This window comes from Oncorhynchus keta, chromosome 21 (assembly GCF_023373465.1).
Source record: "Oncorhynchus keta strain PuntledgeMale-10-30-2019 chromosome 21, Oket_V2, whole genome shotgun sequence".
NCBI lineage: Eukaryota > Metazoa > Chordata > Actinopteri > Salmoniformes > Salmonidae > Oncorhynchus > Oncorhynchus keta.
The window spans coordinates 38,798,995-38,815,799 of record NC_068441.1 but is presented as its reverse complement, the minus strand read 5'-3'; the positions used below and the strand labels follow the sequence as shown (position 1 = coordinate 38,815,799).

The 16,805-nt window shown below is 43.1% G+C and overlaps 2 protein-coding genes across 3 annotated transcripts; both read left to right on the top strand.

Annotated features, from left to right (window-relative positions):
• The first annotated feature begins 1,763 nt into the window (after positions 1–1,763).
• On the top strand, positions 1,764–4,231 carry LOC118376207 (progonadoliberin-2). The gene is made up of 4 exons (XM_035762892.1): positions 1,764–1,925; positions 2,815–2,960; positions 3,149–3,232; positions 3,984–4,231. Exons 2-4 carry the CDS (start codon positions 2,823–2,825, stop codon positions 4,020–4,022), a joined length of 261 nt encoding a protein of 86 aa, XP_035618785.1. The 5' UTR covers positions 1,764–1,925; positions 2,815–2,822; the 3' UTR covers positions 4,023–4,231.
• A 953-nt stretch (positions 4,232–5,184) lies between these two features.
• On the top strand, positions 5,185–15,959 carry zmat1 (zinc finger matrin-type 1). Of its 2 annotated transcripts, none has more exons than XM_035762887.2 (7): positions 5,185–5,358; positions 7,822–7,922; positions 8,208–8,282; positions 8,972–9,119; positions 13,549–13,818; positions 14,038–14,128; positions 14,277–15,959. In XM_035762887.2, exons 1-7 carry the CDS (start codon positions 5,217–5,219, stop codon positions 15,292–15,294), a joined length of 1,845 nt encoding a protein of 614 aa, XP_035618780.1. In that variant the 5' UTR covers positions 5,185–5,216; the 3' UTR covers positions 15,295–15,959. The 2 variants fall into 2 exon arrangements, with proteins under 2 accessions (XP_035618780.1, XP_035618779.1); XM_035762886.2 differs by having other exon boundaries at positions 7,819–7,922.
• Positions 15,960–16,805: the final 846 nt, after the last annotated feature.

Sequence of the window (16,805 nt, the reverse complement as noted above, 5' to 3'; positions counted from 1 at the left end):
TATTTGATACCATTCCACTAATTCCGCTCAAGCCATTACCACGAGCCCATCCTCCCAAATGAAGATTCCACCAACCTCCTGTGGTCCATAACCAGATAATACATTATCTAGAATCTACAGCTTGGAGTAAACACTTGATTGAAGCTACTCCTGCAGGAATGGGAGGATTCTGGACCTGGAAGCAGAGTGTCATGCCCACAGGGGCAGGTGCCCCATCAGTTTTTTAAACAGGACAAATCTATGTTTTGATTTTGTTTCTCGCTAATACTACTAGCCACCTAACATCATAAAATTGCTGGCTTTAGCGAGCCCAGATAGGTTCCCAATCTCCTAACCTCATAACTAGCTACCAAGCAGCCATTTCATGCTATCAAGTTAGAGTAGCTAGCTTGTCTATTTTAGCTGGCATGCCTGCTGGCAAGCAATTGCTACATGTATTGAATAAGACTTGCATTCCTTTCCATCTCTTACCCAAATTTTAGCAGAGATGCAAAGAATCATATTTATTTTCTTAAAAAAAATAACCAGTCAGTAAGATAGACAGCTCGAGGTATGCTTAGATATGCAGAAAAATAAACATATAAGCATAATGATTATGGCTCTAGGTTGCAGGAAGAAAAACATTTCAGCTGTTAGAAAATTTCCAAAGTGACTCATGCAGCGTTCCGTCATGTCCTCCTGCTTCCTGCGACCTCCTCGCGCTGGTAGCCCCATGTCAGTCAGCAGATGAACTAAGTCAACAGCGAGAAGACATGCTGTCAATCAACCGCCAGATAGGAACTCCCCCTATGCATTTTAAACATGAAAATGTGCCAGTCCCCAATTAATACCCCCTCACCCAAGCCAAAAGGCCTGTCAGACTGGAATTAAGAGAGATGGTGGCAGCTGGTGTGTTTGCCCGTGCTCGTGTTTGCTTGTCATCCAGTGTCCCCATGGTCAAAGTGTTCTGGCGGTCACTCGGGTGTGATGGAGGGTTTGAGACAGGCCACTGCACCACTTTAAGCAGGGGAAAATACAGAGAAAATTAGATTTTGCCTAGGTCCGTGATCCTCAACCCTGGTCAGCAGACCAACACAGGATCCTGGAATGTTGTTGACCCACAGACTGTTAGCGAAATTACAGCTCTCAAGTGCTAGTTGTAGGTGTCCCTCTAAGCGGGAAGGACAACCGGTTGCCGGTCCTTGGTAAAGTAAGGACCGTAGCATGCCGGTCCCTGATATAACAAGGTTGAGAAACATTGAAGATTCAATGTGTTCAATCTTTGTTAGTTTCAGGTTTTGTCAGGTTGTCTATGTGTCCTCCACAGTTCTGAAATCTCAACGCAACTGACAAAATCTGAACCAGTCCAGTTGAAATTTGTCTTCCAATACATTTTTACATGGAATGTGATGTGTGAAGAAATGTAAGAACAGTGACAGAACTGGATTCATCCAGCCACAGGATGTTTATAGTAAACCATGTCAACCTATTGATTTTGGTGGCTGGGAGCAGGGTGGTTGGGGAGTGTAATGGAAGGGGGTGGGTATTAGGTACAGACAGGATGAACATCCCAGGGGAGGTCAGGACTATTTAGAGATGATAATTGGAATTGAGTGGATCTTACGCACACCCCGCGTCCCTAAACACCTCTGAGCTGACCGCTGGGAGGGAAAGGAGCAATGAGGACGAGGTGGGGTAGGGTGAGGGAGGGAGGTGGCGGGGGGCATTTGAGGTGGGGACATAAATAGAGGAGGCTTCAGAGATATCATCAGAAAGCAGCTCTAGAACACTCATCGTCGCCTTGGGAAAGTGATTTGACACTGAGTTGCTGTATACCAACAGGTTTGAAAGTAATAGATGTGAGCAGCGCACATAGACTGACTTGGTGGACATCAACAGTGATAACCGATTCCATACAACAAGTATTATCAGACTGAGGATCTAAGGTAAGAATTGCTATGATTTTTGCTATTGGATATCAATGGGTTAAAAAGTGAGGGCTGAGAGAATTTTTGCATTTGCTTTAGGTTTTATGCTTTCCTATGAAGTATACATTTAACCCATAGATAGCTACATTTTTTTGGTTCCATTGTATGGTGAATGAATGGTGGCAGTACCAGTATATATTTTGGAATTAACAACCTAAAATTACGCTTAATATGCTCTTTATTTTCAATCCGCCCTTTCTAAGTGGAATCTTGAGAAGAAATTACCACAACAATTGCCTATGAGAAACGGATCTTTGAAACCCACTGTAAATGTACTGTCAGATTTTTCCCTGTGTATAAATAGTATTAATATATTGTATTAAATATTGATCCTGCATAAAATTAAGTTATGAGCTGAACACAAAAAAAAACTTTAAGGCTTATTGCTTTTTGATTCTCCAATTGTGCCTCTTCACCAATATTTGAATAATTACCCTCATTTGCCTGGCAGATCAGACGCCGCCATCACACTTCTAACACCAATGTAGCGACCATGTAGCAGTAGGTATGGCCACATGGGGATGTTCAACCCCAGTTGTCTAACCCCAAGGCAAGCATAGTCTCCCTAGGCAGTCGGTTGCCTCCCACAATGTATCCAATGCTACTGTTGCCTAGGGTCAGGTTTACGAGACTAAGGCAAGCATGCAATCCCAAGAGAATGAACTCCCTTGAGAGCTCTAGGGTCAGCACAGTATTCTCCCCCTTCTCGTACTTTCTCTCGTTCCCGTGGCGTGAATTGTATAACGATCCCCCATCCCACCCTTTCTTTCCTTGTGAAAGGTGTGCAAGCCTGACAGGTGTCTCATGCTCTCTTACCCACACCCTCCCTCTCCTTACATCTCTCCAGCTCCAGTGATGGTGAGTGTGGCTAGGCTGGTGTTGATGCTGGGGCTGCTGCTGTGTCTGGGAGCCCAGCTGTCCTCCTCCCAACACTGGTCCCATGGCTGGTACCCAGGAGGCAAGCGGGAACTGGACTCATTTACCACCTCTGAGGTGGGTCACAGTACTACAATCACAATAACTCAAATGGATATTATGCATGTGTAAAATACACAGTAGCTATTTGTGTCACCATCATTCTATTATCTATATCTCTCTCTCTCTCTCTCTCTCTCTCTCTCTCTCTCTCTCTCTCTCTCTCTCTCTCTCTCTCTCTCTCTCTCTCTCTCTCTCTCTCTCAGATTTCAGAGGAGATTAAACTCTGTGAGGCAGGAGAATGCAGCTACCTGAGACCACAGCGAAGGAACATCCTTAGGAACATTCTTGTGAGTGCAGGGGCGCCCTTATGAAAAATATTGCAGTCAGAGTGCAGTATAACTGCAGTATGCAGCAAATACTACATCCAAAATAATACAGTTTTTTTTACTGCAGTAATTTTGCAGTGTAACTGCAGTTAGAGTGCAATATAATACTGCAGTTATGCTGCATCCAAAATAACACAGTCGATGTATCAGGTGGCATTCACATAGGCCAGGGATACAGTACCTCAAATCTGAGCCTGGGAGGCCGGAATACTGCTAGTTTAATTTTCACTGAGCGGCCACTCAGAGCCTGAGAGCCATGTTCCGTAGCCAACCGTTGTGGAACATTGCAGATTCTAATCCTTATTCAATGTGTCAGAGAGGCATGTTTGTTGTACATAATATATTTTTATATGAACGTTCCATAATAATGTTTCATTGTCACATACACCGGATAGGTGCAGTTAAATGTGTTGTTTTCAAGGGCATATGGACATGTTTTTCACCTTAACTGCTCAGGTATTTTAACCAGTGACCTTACAGTTACTGGTCCAATGCTCTAACTAACCGCTAGGCTACCTGCCACCCTTTAATGTTGTGCCCTGCTGAATGCAGCACTGGTGTCCCAGGTCTAAATCAGTCCCTGATTAAAGGAGAAGAATAAAAGCGCATAGGAGTGTATTGTATCTACATGTGTTACAAGCATTCTACATAGAGGTGGAAGTGGGGGGGGTATATTGCACCTGTAATTCATATGGTGTTACTCTCTTTGCAGTTGGATGCCCTGGCCAGAGAATTCGAGAAGATTAAGTAACCTTAAAACTGAAGCTGACTTAAATCCTTCCCTGTCTATCTGTTTATTTCAAATTACCGCTATTCTAATCTTATGTCCTTTGATCCAATTTGATTGTTTATCAATTTTGATAATATGTCACATCCCTCCTTTACCCTTGCACCCCCTGTATTGTCCCTTTAGACTCAATTACAGATGTAGCATCATGCACATGCCATTTCCTGTAATAAAGTATCTATTTTGTTATTAATGTCTTCATCTTTGTCCTCTTCATTTAATTTGATCCAAAGAAAGAATAGGTATAGAAAAATACTGAACAAAAATATAAACGTATAATGCAAAGTGTTGGTCCCATGTTTCATGAGCTGAAATACCATACATTTTCCACACGCACAAAAATGTTATTTCTCTAAAATGTTGTGCACAAATTTGTTTACATCCCTGTTAGTGAGAGTTTCTCCTTTGCCAACATAATCCATCCACCAGACAGGTGTGGCATATCATGAAGCTGATTAAACAGCGTTACACAGGTGCACCTTGTGTTTGGAAAAATAAAAGTCCACTCCAAAATGTGCCGTTTTGTTACACAACACAATGCTAGACATGTAATTGGCATGCTGAAGGTCCACCAGAGCTGTTCCCAGTAAATGTAATGTTCATATCTCCACTATTTTGAGGTGCTGAGGAGTATTTCTGTCTGAAATAAAGCCCTTTTGTGGGGAAAAACTCATCCTGATTGGCTGGGCCTAGCTCCCCGTGGATCGACCTGGCTGCCAAGTGGGTGGGCCTATGCCCTCCCAGGCCCATCCGTGGCTGCGCCATCCCCCAGTCATGTGAAATCCATAGACTAGGCCTTAATACATTTATTTAAATTGACCGATTTCCTTATATGAACTATAACTCAGTAAACATTTGGAAATTGTTGCATGTTGCCTTTACATTTTTGTTCAGATTTGAAAATACAATTGAGCAGAAAAACAAACAATACAGTAAAAGGTTCTCAGTTATTATGGGCAAGTTGAGCACACATAATTCCAAACCAAGTCAAAACAAAACTTTAACTTTACAGAGAGTAAATCATGTTATGTTTCACTATATTTGATTGGAGTGATCCATATAGCTCACATAACCGTGGTTAAATACGTAATCTTAGTTATCATGTTCTGCTAACATGTATCGACACATTGCGCCTGCGTTGCTCAGATAGGAAGAAAGATGGAGAAGGGAAGTATCTGTGCTCCGCTGCTAGCGGAGTCAGATACTGAAAATAACATTATTTCTACTCATAACGTGGCTTCTGTATCAGATGCTGACACAGTAATAAACACTAATAATACCAATAGTTCACAGATTGAAGGTGAGTTCATTAAGAACGCGAAATTACAGCGTCTGGTGAATGGATGCCCAGTTCGTAGCAAGCTAGCTAGCAATGCTGACGTTAGCCGAGGGCGTTCTCAAAGTTAGCAAGTTAGCTAACTGTTAAATGTCGAATTAGGCACTTTTGCCTATGATAGGATCAACTTTAGCGAGCTAGTTATCCGATATGACCACTTTCTGTTGGTTAACAATCGTGTCTTTCCCATGTGAACGTCGTTTTACGCATATCCTTGTAATCACTGCCAGCTAGCTAACTAGTAGCTATACGTTAGCTAATACGTATAAACACTTGACTGGGAGGCCCTAAAGTAGCTGCCATTGCATTGAAGCCAATTTGCTAGCACAATCCCCCCACTACAGTTGCTGTCACATTGGATGGGTTAGCACGAAATTATTGACTAGTTATTCAACTCCTATTCAATCAGAACCGGTGCCTGGGTTAAGAAACTAGCTATACAAGCAAGGCACATTGTTTTTGTCTTACCTGGGTCACCAGTCTTGAAATAGGGTCTTGGCTAATTTATTCAAAACTGCTGCCTAACTAGCTAAACATTGTTACAGTGTATTACCTCTTGTGAAATTTTTTTGACTTGTCTAGTATTACATTCAATTCCATTATTAGGCATAAGCTATCTCTTTACACAGTGCTCAACATGACTGTCTTGAGAGAGTATGCAATACCAATAGGTTGTCAACATCAACAAACAGTTGTTTTCAGTTCATTGCTCTACTTAATATAACTATAACTTGTGCAGTAGTAAGGGACTTGTATGCCAATTCTGTCAATTCACATCAGCCATATTGAAAATGCCCACACTCTGGTGTTCAAACCTTCTAAACATCAAGTTCAGTTCTATTTCTGCTATCTTGTTTACCATCACTAAAGGGTGCGGTTAACATTTGGTAAGTACTGTACTTTAAAGTAGTATATGTGTGTAGAAATCCAGTTTCTTTATGGGACATTTTGAACGTAAAGGTTGTGGAAGCAATAGCCATTTTGAGTTCTAGCAATAGCACAAAGTGCATTCTCAATTGTAGATGGTTTGAAACGATGATTTATAACTCCCAAGATTCAAGCATGGGCATGCGTCAATGAACCTAGTATATAGCCTGCCGGTGAATTATTCTCCATGGAGTCCTCTCAAAATCAGGAGAGCAAACAAGTGGGAAAGGAAACATAGTTGATTTCTAAATTAATATTACAGGGTGTAGTCATGGCAAAATATGGGCACTTTATAATCAAGACAGATAAGTTATCAGTAACATTGAGTAGTGTTTTTAAGGCCTACTTTACGGTTTATGATTGGGGTACAGTTAAAATGATGTGTGATTAGGCAGAGGAACAGTGCATTGTCCTCACCCAAAGTTTCAGCCACATCTGAATTCAATTTTAGTCCTTCTACAGAAAGATGGTAGTGTACATGATACACCGTCTACATGCAAGAGATTACAGTATGTGTTGCTTTCTGTTATTATATTTCAGAATAAGCCTTGACAGCATTTGGAATGATCAATTCAGTAAAAGTGATAGTAAGTGTTATGGCTTCAGACATCTGATACTTGGAATACATTATGTAGTGAAGTAGATAGTGTACATGTAATGAACTGAGCTTTCACCCTACACAATCGACACAGTAGGTTAGAATCAGTGATTTTCATACCAGTTTATCACATTAAAGGGGCACTTTCTAACCTCACATTCTTGATCTCCAGCATCATATCAGTGTCTACATTATGTGCGAACAGTGATTTGTCTACGTTCTGTTGTCAAAAGGATCAGTAGAAAAGGTCCTAATGACCCCCAAATTAGATTACATCTTATCAATCTAATATGAATCAAAATAGTGCATTAGTGTTACTGTAGATAACATACAAACATTTAAACATCAGTGGGGAAATTCACTTGCAACAAAGACTGATATTGATTTATTGCAAGACTCAGGTTTGGCAGTCATTGGGTCGAGAAAATTGAATCTGAGTAGTGAGGTTGGTTCTTTATAGTTGTACTTCATATTGTTTTTTCCAACGAAATGGTCACATTTCCTTACTCTTACAACTTGCCCTCTCCATTTTGTCAAATGTCCAAACATTTTCTCATTCATCTGCACACGTGGACTAAGATGTTGACTTGAGGTGAAGACCTATGGTCGCTCTTAACTCAGATGCTGCTTTCAATAAGCTCAATGTTTCATAGTTATTTTATTTTTGTTTTGGTTATGTACAGTACACATGTGGGTCGATGTCCCAGGTTTTCTCTTTCTTTTCATGCAATCACAACAACAACAGATGTACTCTATTTTTCACAGCATGGTGCAAGTATTTATCTTCTGTTTTGAGGATTTCATTTGTATTGTGTATTTTGTCTTTCATCCAGTCAGTCTTTTGTTCACAGCGTTCCCTGAACATTCAAAAATGTTAAAGGAGCGTTCCCTGTTCCCAGCAGACTTGGGAGAAAGTGACCTGAAGAGTCTCTTCACGGACAGCCACTGCCATGTGTGTGAGGCTTCTCTGCTGTTCGAGTCCCAGAGGATCGCACACTACGAGGTATGTGAGTGTGTGTCCGTCTTCCACGACTCAACACTTGTGTTGTAATTATGATAACCAATAACATTTAAACAGTACATTCCTTTAGGTCTCAACGCTCGCTCCACCCACCACCAATGTGTCTGTCTACCCACCAACCCAAGTTTAATTCAACAGATACCATCTTCTTCATCATATTTTAGTGTGTTCATTTTACGAGCTGAATGTCTTAATGTTAGCCAACTGTACAGTTTGAGCTCTGCAAAGAAGCTAGAGAAAAAAACTGATAATGCCCTCTGACTGCAGGGAAAGAAGCATGCTCAGAAAGTGAGACTCTACGTGCAGACCAAGAAAGATGAGAAACGAAGTAAAGACTTCCAGGTAAGACTTCGATGGAACAGATGCCTGGACAAAATGTTATTTGCATTTTTTAATTTTTTTTATTTAACTAGGTGTGTGTGTGTGTGTGTGTGTGTGTGTGTGTGTGTGTGTGTGTGTGTGTGTGTGTGTGTGTGTGTGTGTGTGTGTGTGTGTGTGTGTGTGTGTATATATAAAAATCCAGCTTCTGTAGCAATTGTATGATCCCGATGAGATCAAAATTAGACACTGTGTTGACGTTCCAACCATCAGAAGGGGAAAGGGGGGATACCTAGTCTGTTGTTCAACTGAAATGTGTCTTCCGCATTTAACCCAACCCCTCTGAGTCAGAGAGGTGCGGAGGGCTGTCTTAATCAACATCCGTCAGAAGGGGCGTCTTTGGCGCCCGGGGAACAGTGGGTTAACTGGCTTGCTCAAGGGCAGAACGACAGATTTTTACCTTGTCAACTCGGGGATTTGATCCAGCAACCTTTCGGTTACTTGCCCAACGCTCTAAACACTAGGCTACCTGCAGTGAATGCCATGATCACATCCCTAAAGTGTTGTTTTAATGGGTCCGACATGGTCCAATGCATTCCAACCCGATCCAGGTGAAATCAATAAGCTTCTAGAGAGCATCAACCTCAAAGGTTGTAGACTATCATGTTATTGTTACCGTTATGAGTGTGGGTGTCTGATGTTGTGTTGAGCAGAGAGGAATCACTATGGACAAGGACCGCTTCTGTGAGCTGTGCAGCATGGTGTTCAGTTCTCCGGTGGTGGCCCGCTCCCACTACGATGGCAAGGTCCATGCCAAGAACCTGAGAAAACAGGCCCTCTATCCCACCACCCAGCCAGCAGGTTAGTACGGTCTATATCACACTGTCTAATAGATAGGTTAGTACAGCCTATATCACACTGTAATATACAGGTTAGTACAGCCTATATCACACTGTCTAATAGACAGGTTACTATAGCCTATATCACACTGTCTAATAGACATGTTAGTATAGCCTATATCACTCTGTCTAATAGACAGGTTAGTACAGCCAATATCACACTGTAATAGACAGGTTAGTACTGCCTATTTCCCTCTGTCTAATAGACAGGTACTAACCTAGCCTATATCACACTGTCTAATACACAGGTTAGTACTGCCTATATCACACTGTCTAATAGACAGGTTAGTACAGCCTATCACACTGTCTAATACACAGGTTAGTACAGCCTATATCACACTGTCTAATAGACAGGTTAGTACTGCCTATATCACACTGTCTAATACACAGGTTAGTACAGCCTATATCACACTGTCTAATAGACAGGTTAGTACTGCCTATATCACACTGTCTAATACACAGGTTAGTACAGCCTATATCACACTGTAATAGACAGGTTAGTACAGCCTATATCACACTGTCTAATAGACATGTTAGTACTGCCTATTTCACACTGTCTAATAGACAGGTTAGCACAGACTATATCACACTGTCTAATAGACAGGTTAGTACTGCCTGTATCACACTGTCTAATAGAAATGCTAGTACTGCCTATATCACACTGTCTAATAGACAGGTTAGTACAGCCTATATCACTCTGTCTAATAGACAGGTTAGTACAGCCTATATCACTTTGTATAATAGACAGGTTAGTACAGCCTATATTACACTTTCTAATAGACAGGTTAGTACAGCCTATATCACTCTGTCTAATAGACACTCTAGTACTGCCTATTTCACACTGTCTAATAGACAGGTTAGCACAGACTATATCACTCTGTCTAATAGACAGGTTAGTACAGCCTATATCACACTTTATAATAGACAGGTTAGTACAGCCTATATCGCACTGTAATATATAGATTAGTACAGCCTAATCACACTGTCTAATAGGCAAGTTAGCACAGCCTATATCACACTGTCTAATAGACAGGTTAGTACAGGCTATATCATTCTGTCTAATAGACAGGTTAGTTCTGTCTAATAGACAGGTTAGTACAGCCTATATCACTCTGTCTAATAGACAGGTTAGTACAGCCTATATCACTCTGTCTAATAGGCAAGTTAGTACAGCCTATATCACACTGTAATAGCCAGGTTAGTACAGCTAATATCACACTGTCTAATAGACAGGTTAGTACTACCTATATCACACTGTCTAATAGACAGGTTAGTAAATCAAATCAAATCAAATTGTATTTGTCACATACACATGGTTAGCAGATGTTAATGCGAGTGTAGCGAAATGCTTGTTATTCTAGTTCTGACAATGCAGTGATAACCAACAAGTAATCTAACTAACAATTCCAAAACTACTGTCTTATACACAGTGTAAGGGGATAAAGAATATGTACATAAGGATATATGAATGAGTGATGGTACAGAGCAGCATACAGTAGATGGTATCGAGTACAGTATATACATATGAGATGAGTATGTAGACAAAGTAAACAAAGTGGCATAGTTAAAGTGGCTAGTGATACATGTATTACATAAGGATGCAGTCGATGATGTAGAGTACAGTATATACGTATGCATATGAGATGAATAATGTAGGGTAAGTAACATTATATAAGGTAGCATTGTTTAAAGTGGCTAGTGATATATTTACATAATTTCCCATCAATTCCCATTATTAAAGTGGCTGGAGTTGGGTCAGTGTCAATAACAGTGTGTTGGCAGCAGCCACTCAATGTTAGTGGTGGCTGTTTAACAGTCTGATGGCCTTGAGATAGAAGCTGTTTTTCAGTCTCTCGGTCCCAGCTTTGATGCACCTGTACTGACCTCGCCTTCTGGATAATAGCGGGGTGAACAGGCAGTGGTTCGGGTGATTGATGTCCTTGATGATCTTTATGGCCTTCCTGTAACATCGGGTGGTGTAGGTGTCCTGGAGGGCAGGTAGTTTGCCCCTGGTGATGCGTTGTGCAGACCTCACTACCCTCTGGAGAGCCTTACGGTTGAGGGCGGAGCAGTTGCCGTACCAGGCGGTGATACAGCCCGCCAGGATGCTCTCGATTGTGCATCTGTAGAAGTTTGTGAGTGCTTTTGGTGACAAGCCGAATTTCTTCAGCCTCCTGAGGTTAAAGAGGCGCTGCTGCGCCTTCTTAACGACGCTGTCAGTGTGAGTGGACCAATTCAGTTTGTCTGTGATGTGTATGCCGAGGAACTTAAAACTTGCTACCCTCTACACTACTGTTCCATCGATGTGGATAGGGGGGTGTTCCCTCTGCTGTTTCCTGAAGTCCACAATCATCTCCTTAGTTTTGTTGACGTTGAGTGTGAGGTTATTTTCCTGACACCACACTCCGAGGGCCATCACCTCCTCCCTGTAGGCCGTCTCGTCGTTGTTGGTAATCAAGCCTACCACTGTTGTGTCGTCCTCAAACTTGATGATTGAGTTGGAGGCGTGCGTGGCCACGCAGTCGTGGGTGAACAGGGAGTACAGGAGAGGGCTCAGAACGCACCCTTGTGGGGCCCCCGTGTTGAGGATCAGCGGGGAGGAGATGTTGTTGCCTACCCTCACCACCTGGGGGCGGCCCGTCAGGAAGTCCAGTACCCAGTTGCACAGGGCGGGGTCGAGACCCAGGGCCTCGAGCTTGATGACGAGCTTGGAGGGTACTATGGTGTTGAATGCCGAGCTGTAGTCGATGAACAGCATTCTCACATAGGTATTCCTCTTGTCCAGGTGGGTTAGGGCATTGTGCAGTGTGGTTGAGATTGCATCGTCTGTGGACCTATTTGGGCGGTAAGCAAATTGGAGTGGGTCTAGGGTGTCAGGTAGGGTGGAGGTGATATGGTCCTTGACTAGTCTCTCAAAGCACTTCATGATGACGGAAGTGAGTGCTACGGGGCGGTAGTCGTTTAGCTCAGTTACCTTAGCTTTCTTGGGAACAGGAACAATGGTGGCCCTCTTGAAGCATGTGGGAACAGCAGACTGGTATAGGGATTGATTGAATATGTCCGTAAACACACCGGCCAGCTGGTCTGCGCATGCTCTGAGGGCGCGGCTGGGGATGCCGTCTGGGCCTGCAGCCTTGCGAGGGTTAACACGTTTAAATGTCTTACTCACCTCGGCTGCAGTGAAGGAGAGACCGCATGTTTTCGTTGCAGGCCGTGTCAGTGGCACTGTATTGTCCTCAAAGCGGGCAAAAAGTTATTTAGTCTGCCTGGGAGCAAGACATCCTGGTCCGTGACTGGGCTGGGTTTCTTCTTGTAGTCCGTGATTGACTGTAGACCCTGCCACATGCCTCTTGTGTCTGAGCCATTGAATTGAGATTCCACTTTGTCTCTGTACTGACGCTTAGCTTGTTTAATAGCCTTGCGGAGGGAATAGCTGCACTGTTTGTATTCGGTCATGTTGCCAGACACCTTGCCCTGATTAAAATCAGTGGTTCGCGCTTTCAGTTTCACGCGAATGCTGCCATCAATCCACGGTTTCTGGTTAGGGAATGTTTTTATCGTTGCTATGGGAACGACATCTTCGACGCACGTTCTAATGAACTCGCACACCGAATCAGCGTATTCGTCAATATTTTTATCTGACACAATACGAAACATGTCCCAGTCCACGTGATGATGGAAGCAGTCTTGGAGTGTGGAGTCAGCTTGGTCTGACCAGCGTTGGACAGACCTCAGCGTGGGAGCCTCTTGTTTGAGTTTCTGCCTGTAGGCAGGGATCAGCAAAATGGAGTCGTGGTCAGCTTTTCCGAAAGGGGGGCGGGGCAGGGCCTTATATGCGTCGCGGAAGTTAGAGTAACAATGATCCAAGGTTTTACCACCCCTGGTTGCGCAATCGATATGCTGATAAAATTTAGGGAGTCTTGTTTTCAGATTAGCTTTGTTAGTACTGCCTATATCACACTGTCTGATATACAGGTTAGTACTGCCTATATCACACTGTCTGATATACAGGTTAGGACTGCCTATATCACACTGTCTGATATACAGGTTAGTACTGCCTATATCACACTGTCTGATATACAGGTTAGTACTGCCTATATCACACTGTCTGATATACAGGTTAGGACTGTCTATATCACGCTGTAATTGACAGGTTAGTAATGCCTATATCACACTGTCTAATAGACTGGTATGCACTGCCTCTATCACACTGTTTAATAGACTGGTAAGTTATGTCTAATAGACAGGTAAATACTGCATATATGACTGTAGTTTGTTCATTGTGTTAAAGTTTATTTCACTCTGCCTAATAGGCAGGTTAGTACAATTAATCTAATACTATTATCGTCAGTGGTTAAAACTGAACCCACACATCTCTCTTTCGCTATCAGACACTCTCCCTCAAAGGGGCCTCGGGTTGGCCATACCAGGCCCACTCCAGGCCTCTGGCATTGACCAGGGAATGGTCGAGGAGGGGGGGAAGGGACCCCAGAACACCTCAGAGACTGTGGACCTGAGTGACCCTAACAAGCACTGCCGCCTGTGTCCCGCCTCCTTCAACAACCCCCACATGGCCCAGCAGCACTACGCCGGCCGCAAGCACCAGAGGAACCACTCCCGCCAGCAGCTGCTCAAAGACCTGGGAGAGGACCCTGCACAAGGTACCCATGCCTTACGCTGTCTGTCTCTCTGTCTGTCTGTGGTAATAGACTGGTCAGTGAAATGGGTGGAAAGGAAAGCATGGCTGGAGAGGAAAGGAAGTAATTGGCCAAGGTTTTTAATCCCTCAAATAGCTCCATCTTCTCCCAAAATGCAAAAACAAGGTTTCTGTCTCCTCTGAGGAGTAATTATAATATTCTGTCCACTATTCCTGTTTGCAGCCAACTCGTTCACATGTCCGGTGTGTAACATTAAGCTTGACTCTGTGGAGATGTACCACGCTCACATGCAAGGAAACAAGCACCAGATCAAGTAAGAGGACAGCCACATTCATTTTGACCTCATACATTTCATGAAGAACACACTTTGTTTCCCCAAAACAGATCATTTTCACTAAGTTCCCAGCTCTGCACTATGTCAAAGTATGTAACCCTTTGGCTCTCACCCTGTGTCCCATCAGAGAGAAGAAGGTTGTTGACCTATGCAAGTCTCAGAAGAAGGTGTATGATTCGTTCGCAGATGAATTGGCCGACTACATCCACGTGCAGAAGGCCCGTGGTATAGCCCCAAAAACCAGCTTCGGGGCTACCGGGGAAGAGGAGGAGGAAGAGGGAGAAGGAGAAGCGAACCTCAGCAAGGTTGACGGCCAAAATAAAACCAACTCGGGCCTTCCTCTTTCTTCCCGCCCTCCTCTTCCTCTCACCTCTCTTCCTCTGCATCCTGCTTCTGCCTTTTATCCTCCTCCACTTTGGTGCCCGCCCTATCAGGCTCCTCCCACTCACTTTGGGTTCAAGGGAGGCACCTATGAGCAAACGGCCTGGGGCCACACTTTCCCTCAGCGCTTCCCCCCAGGATCTGCTCCGGCAGGCTTTATTGGCTGGCCTAAAGCCAGGGGGAGGGACAATGAATGTTCAAGCTCGTCCTCTTCCTACACAAGCTCCTCCTCTTCCTACAGCAGCAGCAGTGACAGCAGTGACAGCAGTGACTACAGGCACAGAGAGAGGAAGAGGAGGAAGAGGAAGATGAGGAAGGAGAGAGGGAGGAGGGCGAGAGAGGAGGACTCAGAGGAGAGGAAGAGGAGGAGGAGAGGGAAGAGTCTAAGAGATGATGACACAGAAGGGAGAAGAGGAAGAGAGCATGACGAAGAAGCGGAGGAAGAGAGTAAGAGGAAGAGAAAAAGACTGCACTATAGTAGCAGGAGTCACAGGGAGGGACACAGGGCAAAGAAACGCCAGGAAGAGGATGAAGAAAAAGAAGGAAGGAAGGAGGAGAAAGAAGAGAGTACAGAGGAAAGGGTGGGAAGAGGAGAGGAGAAGGAGGTGCATATTCAGGCTGAGATTCAGGAAGAGATAGAAGAGAGGGAGCAGGCCAAGGAGACCAAGGCCAAACACAGGAAAGACAAGAAGAAGACCAAGGAGAAAGTGGACACCAGGACAGAGGAGGAAAAGCTATGGGATGAGTCCATCATAGGCTTGTGATGCAGAGAACCTCCTGGAACCCACCATCTGAAGGCTAAAGCCAGGAACATACTCAATGCAAATATGTCTAGTGACATGATAAAAAGTATACAGTTGGTGAACATGAACAAAAGCAACCAAGTTCTACGTGCTTCCCGAACTTTGTTAAGCAAAGTAGGCTCACGTGAAGACGTGTTACCGACCCATTTGGCATCACAATTTGCAGCAAACAAGCTCCCATGTTCTTGTTTTTTTTATATTCACCAACTGTCAGCTCTTGATGACGTCTTAACGCGTTAAGTATGTTCCAAGTTTTACAGCTGTCAAGCCGGACATTACAGACGTCAACAACGACAACAACATTGGCTTACGACGACTGACGTTACACAGTCATGACACAAGCAGTAGTGTAGTAATGCTAGCTGGCTAGCCATATGCTTAGTGTAAAATAAGGGTTTGTGTCATGAATGTAATATAGTTTATTCACATCAGCTGCCATGACTGTTTATTACGTCTGCTATAACGTGCTTCTGGCAGCGAGATGATGGGTGTACAAGAAATATGTCATGTTGTCGGCAACCTCGACACGCAACTCTATTGCACATCCATTTTGAAGTAACAGCACACTTCACGGCGCAAAATAATATAATGTTGCAATGACATTAAAGGCCCAGTGCAGTCAAAAATGTGATTTCCTGTGTTTTATATAAGGTTACAAAGGGAGGGTATATTACTAGAAACTTTTTAAGTTTACTTTTTAAATACCATAGTTTTGGTACTGTATCTTTCAAGGGTTTTATGTAACCTGTCACAAAACATCTAGTGGCCCATTTTGGAACTTCAGATTATCACAGGTGTCTGTAATCATCTCTGGCCCTCTGTGTGGCCTCAACACATGTCAAATATATTAAATAATTAAATACGATTTAAAAATAGACTGACAAACCATTAAAACATTATCCTACATATAAACATATAAACCAATTTAGTTAAAACTGTTGAGTTTTTACTCTGAGAATTAGAACCATCTTGGTGATGGGGCAGTATTTTCACGTCCGGATGAAATACATGCCCAAATTCAACTGCCTGCTACTCATCCCTAGAAGATAAGATATACATATTATTAGTAGATTTGGATTTGGACTGTTTGAATCGTGTCTGTGAGTATAACAGAATTTATGTAGCAGGCGAAACCCCAAGGAAAAAACATTCCGATTTTTTTGTTTTTTTGAGGTCACTATTCAATGGGTTTTCATTGGGAATCCAGATTTCTAAGGGACCTTCTTGCAGTTCCTACAGCTTCCACTGGATGTCACCAGTCTTTAGAAATTGGTTGAGGTTGTTCCTTTGTGTAATGAAGAAGTAGCCCTGTTCAAAACGAGGGTTACTTCAAGTGTACTGTTAGATAGAGGCACGTGACCAGAAAGGTAGCGTCAGTTTGTTTTCTTCCTGTATTGAACACAGATCATTCCGTCTTCAATTTTATCGATTATTTACTTTAAAAAATACCTAAAGTTGTATTACAAAAGTAG

What these genes read in the sequence shown, in the direction of transcription:
- LOC118376207 (XM_035762892.1), top strand. Translation starts at nt 2,823, where the DNA reads ATGGTGAGTGTGGCTAGGCTGGTGTTGATGCTGGGGCTGCTGCTGTGT. An exon ending in ACTCATTTACCACCTCTGAG is followed by an intron (nt 2,961 to 3,148) that starts GTGGGTCACAGT and finishes TCTCTCTCTCAG; the next exon opens with ATTTCAGAGGAGATTAAACT. An exon ending in ACATCCTTAGGAACATTCTT is followed by an intron (nt 3,233 to 3,983) that starts GTGAGTGCAGGG and finishes CTCTCTTTGCAG; the next exon opens with TTGGATGCCCTGGCCAGAGA.
- zmat1 (XM_035762886.2), top strand. Translation starts at nt 5,217, where the DNA reads ATGGAGAAGGGAAGTATCTGTGCTCCGCTGCTAGCGGAGTCAGATACT. An exon ending in AACGAAGTAAAGACTTCCAG is followed by an intron (nt 8,283 to 8,971) that starts GTAAGACTTCGA and finishes TGTGTTGAGCAG; the next exon opens with AGAGGAATCACTATGGACAA. An exon ending in TCCCACCACCCAGCCAGCAG is followed by an intron (nt 9,120 to 13,548) that starts GTTAGTACGGTC and finishes TTTCGCTATCAG; the next exon opens with ACACTCTCCCTCAAAGGGGC.